This window comes from Harpia harpyja, chromosome 4 (assembly GCF_026419915.1).
Source record: "Harpia harpyja isolate bHarHar1 chromosome 4, bHarHar1 primary haplotype, whole genome shotgun sequence".
Lineage (NCBI taxonomy): Eukaryota > Metazoa > Chordata > Aves > Accipitriformes > Accipitridae > Harpia > Harpia harpyja.
In genome coordinates, this window is record NC_068943.1 from 53,242,512 (window position 1) to 53,253,499 (window position 10,988).

General features: G+C 45.1%; 1 protein-coding gene across 2 annotated transcripts in view; it reads right to left on the minus strand.

Annotated features, from left to right (window-relative positions):
* HAO1 (hydroxyacid oxidase 1) overlaps positions 1–3,569 on the minus strand; it is a 28,416-nt gene extending 24,847 nt beyond the window's left edge. For both annotated transcript variants that reach the window (XM_052784062.1, XM_052784061.1), the window contains exon 1: positions 3,407–3,569. In XM_052784062.1, coding sequence (XP_052640022.1) covers positions 3,407–3,543 — 137 coding nt within the window. In that variant the 5' untranslated portion in view covers positions 3,544–3,569. The remainder of the gene's footprint in view (positions 1–3,406) is intronic.
* Positions 3,570–10,988: the final 7,419 nt, after the last annotated feature.

Consider the following 10,988-nt stretch of genomic DNA (forward strand, 5'->3'; position numbering starts at 1 on the left):
CTGAACCCTGCAACTAAGCTTCTGACAGTGGATATCAACAGGAGTCCTCTGGCTGTGGGAAATGAAGCTGAACGTAGTCATTTCTTTCACAAAGTCATGCGAGTGTGTGGCACAGGGGGGTGTAAAGTCCATCTTACTTCATATTTACCCACAGGAACAGGGAGAAAACCAGTAATATGCTCAGAAACACACAAGGACTGTGTGAGAGTCAGAGTGAGAAGCAGTCCTGCATCCTTAATGGTTAGGCCACGCTTCTCCCGACAGCATCAAAGAAAAAATGAAAGATTTTAAAAGTTGCTGGTGTCAAACAGGTCTTATAAACCCAAATACTGTGAAATCTTTATACCAGGTTTCTTTCTACCTTTTCTAGGCGCGTTGCCAGGAAGCCATTGTAAACACAGTCTAATAAACTCTTAACCCTAGCATCCCCTGTGCTAAGAAAACCCACCACTGCATGCGTGGTGCCCCACAGCAGCTACAGTGGGGGACCGCTGTAGCTATCAAGATGGAGCCCCTGGAGCCTTGTGCTCAACGGGCTTCCACAAAGCTTCAACGGCCCATTAAAGGGGCTCACCTTTGCAGAGAGGAAGATCCCTCTGGCTGCAGGCAGCAAAGGCACACTGCTTACTGGAAATATTTCAGTTTGCAAATAGAGAGGTACAGGAAGGCACTAGGAAAGTTGAAAACTATTTAGCTTATGTTTTTCAGTGCTATCTAAGGGCTGATTTAACTCTGACTGCCTTTACTATCATCTCCCTCATTGCAGACAGACAAAAGGGCACGTTTTCCCATGAAGCTGTAAATCACTATATATCCCTGCTCCAGCCCTGCATCCTTTCCATATCATACAGGGAAAGCTGATAAGTGCCAGCAGATGACTTCAGGTGCAATGCCCACCCTCACAGGAAGGGCTGTGCTGGCGCTGCAGCGACCAGAAAGGAGAGGACCGCGCATGTGACCAGAGGAGCTGGCTTTCAGGCTTTGACCCCAGCTCTCCCACTGATCTGCTGGGTGACCATCAGCACATCACCACACTTCTCTGTGCTTTGGTGGACACTCTGAAAGAGACGTAGATGTAGAGCGATGGAAAGGTAACAAGCAAAGCTTTGACTTCAACATTTCTGCCCCGTGACCTCTCTCTTTGGCTGTCAACAAGTTCTGTTGTTTGACGATTTAATAGAGTAACCCCGTTGTCAAGTCTTTTAGATTTTATTAACTGCCTTTTTGGATGACGTTTAAGTGGCCTAAAGCTACTGCGGAAATTAGATCTTGTTTTCTTTAAGAGAAATATACAGAGGGAGGGGGAGCAAAGACAGAAACACAGCTTCCAGCCCCTTCATACCTTCACTGCTGAGGAGCAGAAACCCAGCATCAAGGGCCTTTTAGCCACACCAGGACCTGGGAAATTTCATTTACTTCCTTTTAAGGTCTCAGGCTGCTCAAGGCACTGCTATTTACTATCTCCTTCAGTTCCAGGCTGCCTGCAAGCTCTGCAGTTTTGAATGCCTAAAACTGGAGGCTCTTATTGAGAATGTGATGGAAGATGCCAAGAAAGAGGAGGTGAGCCTGAACCCCACAGGTGACCAGCCCAATGCAAAGAGGTCTTCTTATCAGAGGAGTCTGCCCCTGCAGTGGGAAACAGCTTCAGAGCAGAGCTGCTCTTATCTCACTGCTAACATCTAGCTCCGCTAATACCAAACCAGCAAGTGGACATACCCAGCTTTTTGCCAGCCTGTGTCTGGGCACTTTAGATCCAACTCTTGCTTAATCATGATTAGCTCTAGCAGTTAGTAGTGAAAAGTTCACTACTACTACAGTTTATTGCCCCTGAGCACTTCCTTTGAGTGTCTTTTCCTTAACATCTCATTTTGTTTGTATGAGGGCAAATAACATCCTAGCATCTGGAAGCGTTAAAAAAAATAAATAAAATAAAAAATAGGTGAGCACTACTACATCCCCTCCTGCTCCTATTTACTCCTCAGAGCCAGAGCAGTCCTTTGGCTTGTGTTTGAGCAGCCCCAAGCACAAGGGGTTTTCCAGTCTGTGATGGGGGCTTCTGCACAGAGCTAAGACGTCTGGAATAAGTGGTCACAGTGAAGCTTAGTTTTCTTCTTCTCCTGCCATTACAAAGCTTTTCTAGACACGTCACTAAAATTAAGGTTCGGAGCTGATTTCTGTGATCTGACCTTTGAGATCCCGCTAAATGAATTACCACCAAGTTTCCTACAGCCTTAAAGTTGCGTGGGATTTCCAGCTGACTTGCTCATAGCTTATGGAAAGGCAATTGGAGCAGTAAGTAGGATTGCTGCTCTACAGCAGAAAAGCAAAGTGGGGAGGGAGAAAGACTAAAAATAAATCCCCAAAATCTTGTTTTGGTTTGTTAGAGTCAAAGGGATTTAAGACAAAGCCTTTAGAGATAGCAGACAAGTGCAGTGGGTTAAACGTCTGCACCAACACAGCACCCAAAGGAAAGGGAAGCCAACAGCTCTCTAAGCAGTTTGACTGGGCTCAGCCAGGCTGAGACAATCAGCTTCCAGCTGCCTTCTTTCTTCTGCAGTGCTTGGGCTGATGGTCTGGGGACAGAGCAACAGCAGAGATTCAGGAGATGGGGAACCAACTGACTTCACATGAGTTCTGACACTCTTCCGCCAAATCTGACAGCAAATGCCAACTTACTTTGTGTTGACCTCGTACTTCTGAGACAAAGGGTGACCTGAGTCCAGGTTTTGACAACAGTTCAGTGGCCAGTTTAAGTCAAAACTGGTTTATGATCGTTCCCATCATTTACAATATTTCCCGGTGAAGTGCTGACCTTCTGCTGGAGACCCCCTGAGCATGGCTTGGCCAACCAGTACTGAGCCCTGGCTTTCACGGCTCGCACCAGAGCTAGGATATGCAACTCCTTTCTGCTAGGCTATGCAGCTCTGATCTAGCAATGCTGCACGTGCACTTACCAGGGAAGGCTGCGTAACTGATTCAATTTAGGAAGAACAAGCAAAAGGCAAAACTGACTCAGGACCTAAAAGGTACAACCCCACCACAAGAATCCCTTGCCAGCATTTAAGCCCAAGATGTAAAAATTACAGTTTCATCAGCAGATTAAATATTGAAGCTGAAGGACTCTTTAGAGAACTTAAGTTAACAAAAGAAACAAAATGAAGGTAAAGCTAAAAAGATGCTAATGGATTTTAGGGACAGCTTTCTGACAGAAAATGTTAGGTGGTGGAATGAAAGGGGAGAGGCAGTTGTTCTGAAAATGAATTATTTGAGAGTCTTTGCTAAAAAAGGAAGTTGCAGAAAAATTGAATTTTGTTCACACAGAAAAATCTAATATTGCACCACATTTACTAATAAAGAAGAATTTACACCCCCTACCTCCCACCTCAGCCTTAAATCATCTTCCTACCTTGAAAATGCTGCTACATTATCTGCTAGCGTTTCCTGGTCATCTGCTCCAGATCGGTAATAATCGTACACTGATTTGGGGAGAAATTTTTTAGCATATTCTTCAAAATCAGCAATGCAAACTGGTTTTCCAGACATATTTGCAGATCTCACAGGGTTCGTTTATTCCTACTTCCCTCTCTTTTAAGCTCTGTATTTTTGTCTGTAAATCATTAATACAGGACCTCATCAGGATTCAACTTGCCTACATACCAAAAAAAAATACACCAATTTGTGTCATATTGGACTTCAGCACGGTGTTTTATTTCATGTGGTCAAGGCCAACCTAGAACGTAATGGAAAAAAATATGGCAAAAAGAAAGAAAAATGAATTGGCAAGGAAAGAAATACGTAGGTGCAGCATGCACAACTTAAACCTGGAATAACAGGAATGTAGAGTCTCTCGTGTATGCCTTCATCATCCAAAATATCCAGGAGACTCAAACAAGAAAGATACTGTTTATGCCCAAAAAGCAAAATCTTGATTTAGATGATTTATAAAAGCAGGTCCCAGCATGGACATTAGGGCAACATCTAACACAAACGAGTTTCCAGTTATTTCCATCAAAATCCTGGATACCGAGTCAAGTTGCAGGGACCCAGCTGCCAGGCAGCTCAGGCATCTAATACATCCTCAGGCAAATGGCTCCTGATCTTAAGGTAATTCCACCTCCACAACCCAGAGAGCTCTAGTTATTCTTAAAATGTTACGAAGTCAGATGCACTTACCAGCTGGAGATAAAAGTAGCATATCAAAGAGATGACACTCATCCAAAGTGTAACAGACTCAGTTAAGATTTCTTGATGGAATCTTGACTTAAATTTTAACAAATTACATCATTTGCAACAGGTGTAGGTATTTGCTTGACAGGGAAAACTTACAAGTCTATCACGTGTATACAATTCAGTTTTCCATCTGTTTCAATTAGCAACGCCATTTTATTAAACCCAGATTTTGGGAAGAAGGGAGAAATCGATACCTTAATTGGAAACAAACCCCCAAAGCATAGCACAAGATGTGGCAGACTTTGCAGCGTGCACAGGAGCAAAGCAGCATGCACTGCACTCACTGCACACCTCTTTCTGGTGCAAGCAAACCAGAGCGCCTGTATTTTTGCTCACTGTTCATTATTTGTGGTACACCGAGACGAAGAGATGCAGTGCAGTACAAGTACAGCCATGCCTCACTCCCTCCAATAATTTGGGGCTTCAAGTGACTTGGTTTTTCATTCTTCAGCAAGGCTGAAGAATTCAGATAACATCGAGTTAACTGTACATATACCTCTGTGAAAACCACAGACATCTTCCTTGCGGCTGGTTTATAAATAACAACTAGGAACGCAATATTCTGCAAAGAGCAAGAAAAATGCTTAAGATTCAAAGGATATTGTCAAATATATTTGGAGGGATATCCCAGGGGCTGAGGCAGGAAGGATGGTGCCAGCTCAGGAATCATTTAGAAGGAACGATGGCACTGAGAGATTTGCAGCTATTTCTCTAACTGCTTTCCTAGATGAGGGCATCTCAGATTAAGTTGTATGGGGTGTGTAGGGGGTCATTTTTCTAACCAGTTAGAATATTCATGGGATGAATTACTGGAAATGAGTATCAATATACATACAATTACACCATGAGACATTTATCACACATCAGTGTCAGATACAATTTAAATACAAACTGGTTTAACATGGACATTTCTCTGCGCTCCCAGCACAAAACTGGGGACACGTCTGCTTTCACTTATTTGAAGTTTACATCGTTTGTGATAAAGACAGGTATTTATCCTCAAGTATGAGACAATAAGCATTGCACAATAGCTAAACATTTTAATACGTGCAGCTGAATTCAACCTTAATGAATTCAAAAGATTTTAATGTTGGAAAGTTCCATAAAAATTGCTGAAGGTAACGATACAGTTTCACCACTGGTCTTGCCACCCACCCCCTTTTGTAATGTCTATATTCACTTAAAAAAAGAGTTAAGCTCTTCAGAACACTTCCCACCTTGATCTTTCTCTCTCCACTTATATGTTCATTTGCCACATTCACACGAGATCAGTGATTTACTTTACTGGTCGTTACTTGCCACTCTGGCTAGAAGTTCCTCTTCCCTCCCCTACCACGAAGCTGCTCACATGCCACCCTTTGCGGATCCCCCCAAACATGCCAACCACACACCAAAGCCCAACCGGGGTCACCGACTTCTTGCTGCTGCCCAGCCAATGTGCCCTGGGAAGCTCCACAGACCTCAGGAGCCCACCAGGAGCTGGAAACTATTCTAGTCCCACAGGCCCCCCCCCCCAACTACTTCCCACTGCTGGCCAGTTTATGAGCTGGGGTGCAGTGGAGGGTGCCAGTATCAGCACAAAGGAAGCAAAACAAAGTAAAACAAGAAATTTAATTTGCTGCTAAACTAGGATGGGTGTAATCCCTAGGAGAGCACAGCCAACATCTCCCCAGCACATCTGACACCACTTCCCTCCAAATAATTGGCTCCTTGTTTTAATGAATCTCTCTGGATCAAAGGTTTCCTCAGGGCACTTAATGGGACATCGGCTGTCTGAACTTTAACCTTGAAGCAAAAGAACAGCATCTGACTTAACAGCAAAGAGTGTGCCCAAGCAGCCATGACAAACCTCACTGACAAAAGTCAATGCGCGATTCAATTGAAAGGTTCAGATGCGATTAGGGCAGAGGGAAGAGAAAAAAAAAAAAACCAGACTACACAATCAGGGTAGCATTACCATCCTCTCCTATATTTACTGCTTCTCCCTTGTTCCTTTGGCAGGTCACCGGAGAATTACCAATGGAGAACAGTGTCACTTAACTGGAGCTCAACTGAACCAGGCTCTGCAAAGGAAACTCTGCACTTTAGTGCAAAAAGGGGTATCGCAAATTCTGGAAGGAAAACCCCACAGAGGGCTGTTGAACACCGAGATACAACTTCGGGCTTAGAAAGTGCTCCAATTAAAAGCCAAAAAAGTGTTCTAAGACATATCACAACATGCTTGTCCTAATGTATGTTATTTGCTAGAGAGGGAGATCGCTACACAGCGTTTGAGTCTGAACCACTGTGTCCTACCGCAGGATCAGAGAGACAATGTCAATGGTCTCCTGTCAACATGCAAAAACCTCCATAGGTGAAGGATGAGTCAGCTGGGATTTTCTCACTTCAGTTAACTGCAGTAAAGATTAACTGGAAAAGTTAAGTGCAGTATATAATTAAAATATTTCAACATCCCAGTGATTACCTATTTCTTAAGACTGTTATGCAAAGCTGTTTTATCAAGTAACTTACATAAGTAAATGGTTATTTTGACTTCCAAATTCCCCACGAACATTTGCAAATTTCTGCAAATAAAGTCAAAAAAATACCGATTTACAGATGATGAAGGGTTTTCAGCAAATATCTCACGTAAGTTATAACTGAACCAATTTACTTTGGCCCCTCCAAGTCAGTCAGAAGAATCAACAGAAAATACTTGTGGCTTTTTTTTTTTTCCCAGCAGCCATCTGCAACTTCAGCATGAGACCAAGTCAAAAACGATGGACCTGTTGCAGGGATGAGGAGAGTTTCCTGGCCATTCAGCCAGTGGCCCTAACAAGCCCCAAAATGTTTATTTTGGGAAGTCAGCTGGGAAGGCTGGGGACCACTGGGGTGGAGGGAGACTGGAGCATCAAATGGAGGACCAGTGCTCCTGGGAGGATCTGGATGACTTTGAGTACAATGAAAACAATCCAGCGGAGATCTACAAAGAGGTTCTCAGTGCTATTTTTGGCCACCCAACCGCACAGCAATAACCAGACATAAAAAAGTGCCCTTATCAAGCATGATCTTTTCATGTCCTTGACATAGGACTGACAGTCAAACACTTTAAATGACCACTGTCATTTCTGCATGCTCCGCAAGCACGTGAGCTACTGGCACAGCCTGTGCCAAGACAATCAGCGGTGCCTAGGTTCAGCTCTCACACCCCACTGGGATCCAGATTAACAGATATAAAAGCCTAAAGTACTAGCAGGCTCCGAGAAATTCTAACGAGTCAACAAAAATGGCCTTTCCATATAAAACGGAAATTTAATGAAAATATTTGATTACTAAATCCCCATTTGTTCACTGTATGTTTAAATATGGAGCTTTCTTCTCGGTAAAGACAAAAAGAGTACACAGTTTTTAAAGTGTTTTTCTACTGGGAAAGAAATAAAGATGTTTCATTAAAAGAAGCAGTCACCACAGTCTTCATTAAAGTAAACCACAACACTTTTTATTCCCCTGTAGGGAAGGGAATGAAAGAAAGGTATCAGCAGACTTGGCTCCCTGGCAAGCAAGCTTACAAAGGAACCGCTGTTGCGTGATGGGTTAGGAGTGTGTCGTGGTTTAACCCCAGCCAGCAACTAAACACCACGCAGCCGCTCACTCACTCCCCCTCACCCAGTGGGATGGGGGAGAAAATCGGGAAAAGAAGCAAAACCCGTGGGTTGAGATAAGAACGGTTTAATAGAACAGAAAAGAAGAAACTAATAATGATAATGATAACACTAATAAAATGACAACAGCAATAATGAAAGGATTGGAATGTACAAATGATGCACAGTGCAATTGCTCACCACCCGCCGACCGACACCCCGCCAGTCCCCAAGCGGCGAATCCCTGCCCCCCCACTTCCCCGTTCCTATACTGGATGGGACGTCCCATGGTATGGAATACACCGTTGGCCAGTTTGGGTCAGGTGCCCTGGCTGTGTCCTGTGCCAACTTCTTGTGCCCCTCCAGCTTTCTCACTGGCTGGGCATGAGAAGCTGAAAAATCCTTGACATTAGTCTAAACACTACTGAGCAACAACTGAAAACATCAGTGTTATCAACATTCTTCGCATACTGAACTCAAAACATAGCACTGTACCAGCTACTAGGAAGACAGTTAACTCCATCCCAGCTGAAACCAGGACAGAGTGGAAGGATAAGCAGAAAATTGGAGAAGAGGCAGGCAGTTCCTGGGAAAAGCTGCAAAAGCATCACGAGGGACATGCACTGTTTCCTCCCAGGCAGCCCTTTGCAGCCAAGCATCCTGGTGTTTCCTCTGTGGGGGGGGTTAATACTCAGAAGAGGGAAAAGGAGGGGATCCGTTTGCTTCCCACTACCATACTGCAGCCAAAAGACCTGCTGCAAAGCCATGCAGCTTTTCATTTTCAATGTGTGATCAGCTCCTAGGAGGAAGCACATGCTACTCGGCAGCCCCGTTGCCAGAGCCGGGAGTTACCACTGGTCCAGTTCAAAATTCCAAGGTAGAAACTTAAGCTTTTTGACCGCTCCAGTACAGCCATCGGTTATCTTCATATTTCCTCTATAAAAATGGAGCTTATGTTTGTCTGATTGCTTAAACAAAGTAATTTTCAAAGCCCAATCAGATTTTGCCTGTAGTATTCCACCTGCCTGTTTTCATGGGGAAAATTTCATATTCTCCCATCATGAGACAGAACAAAAAGCAGCTGATTAAATAGTGAAACAACAAAACACTTGCAAGGGCTTCATTTGATACCATTCCCCCTTCAACTTTACATCAGGAAATCAATGCAATGGAAAAGAAGAAAACTGAAGTGAATGGCAAATCACCCAACCCATGCAGCAGTTCTGTTCACAGTGAAAGGCAGTTCAGGAAACTCACCCGAAGAGAATGAATGCGTGTACTGGATCCAGTTGTCGCTCACATCATTCAAATACATTGCAGCAATGGTTCCTGGCAGTCACTTCGCCCTCTGGCACAGCTGGCCCTAAGGCCTATTTCTTTAGCAAAGACTGCTTGCTGTGAACTACAGTGAGATGTGCTATTTAGATCCATACACTTCTTTTTGACCACATCAGTAGGGAGAAATGTACTGCTGTCCTCCTGTATTGGTTTTGTGTGGCAAGGTTTTGGTAGCTGGGGGGGGGTTACAGGGGTGGCTTCTGTAAGAAGCTGCTGGAAGCTTCCCCTGTGTTCGAGAGAGCCCATACCAGCCGGCTCTAAGACGGACCCGCCGCCGGCCAAGGCCGAGCCAATCAGTGATAGTGCTAACGCCTCTGTGATAACATTTTTAAGAAGGAAAAAAAGTTGGGACGGGGGTATTCGGCAGCCGGAGAGAGGAGTGAGAACATGTAAGAGAAACAACCCTGCGGACACCAAGGTCAGTGAAGAAGGAGGGGGAGGAGATGCTCCAGGCGCTGGAGCACAGATTCCCCTGCAGCCCGTGGTGAAGACCATGGTGAGGCAGGCTGTCCCCCTGCAGTCCATGGAGGTCCACGGTGGAGCAGACATCCACCTGCAGCCCGTGGAGGACCCCACGCCAGAGCAGGTGGGTTCCCGAAGGAGGCTGTGACCCCGTGGGAACCCCGCGCTGGAGCAGGCTCCTGGCAGGACCTGCGGATCTGTGGAGAGAGGAGCCCACGGAGCAGGTTTTCTGGCAGGACTTGTGACCCCGTGGGGGGCCCACGCTGGAGCAGTCTGTGCCTGAAGGACTGCACACCGTGGAAAGGACCCATGCTGGAGCAGTTCGTGAAGAACTGCAGCCCGTGGGAAGGACCCACGTTGGAGAAGTTCACGGAGGACTGTCTCCCGTGGGTGGGAACCCATGCTGGAGCAGGGGAAGAGTGTGATGAGTCCTCCCCCTGAGGAGGATGAAGCGGCAGAAAATAACGTGTGATGAACTGACCGTAAACCCCATCCCCATCCCCCTGTGCTGCTGGGGGGGTGGCAGAGAATCCGGGAGTGAAGTTGTGCCCGGGAAGAAGGGAGGGGTGGAGGGAAGGTGTTCTGAGATTTGGTTTTATTTCTCATTACCCTACTCCGGTTGATTTGTAATAAATCAAGTTAATTTTCCCCAAACTGAGTCTGTTTTGCCCGTGACGGTAATTGGTGAGTGATCTCTCCTATCCTTATCTCGACCCACAAGCTCTTTGTTATATTTTCTCTCCCCTGTCCAGCTGAGAAGGAGGGGGAGTGATAGAACAGCTCTGGTAGGCACCTGGCGTCCAGCCAGGGTTAACCCATCACACCTCCAAATCCCAGACAGAGTTAGCACACGATTTTCAGAGTTAGTGGACTTCTCGGGGCAGGAGGGGGGAGGGGGGAGAGCTAACCTAACCTAGAGGTACTGAGGTGAAGCCCTCAAGGATTCAGAGTTACACTATTTTGCCCGGCAGCCTGCATTTGAACCCCAGCTGCATTTTATACCTTCAAGAGTATACTGCTCAGCCCAGAGTTCCTACAGTAAAACCCTCCATCTAGGTATGCTTCTTCCAAGCATTTTTTCACTCATGTAACAAGGAAGCAATTTGTTTTAAAGAGTTTAAGGAATCTTCAGCAGTCCACAAGTCACAACCTCTATTATTAATTGGAAAATCAGTATTAAAAAAATAACCTTTCCTTAAGTACACAGATGAGCCATCTACACACTGAGAAAATGAAAACTAACTACAAGATTATCATAAATACAAAATTTATATGGAATTCCAGTAAAAATACCCATAGTATAAATTTGCAACACTTTCACAGAAAAGACAATCCTGT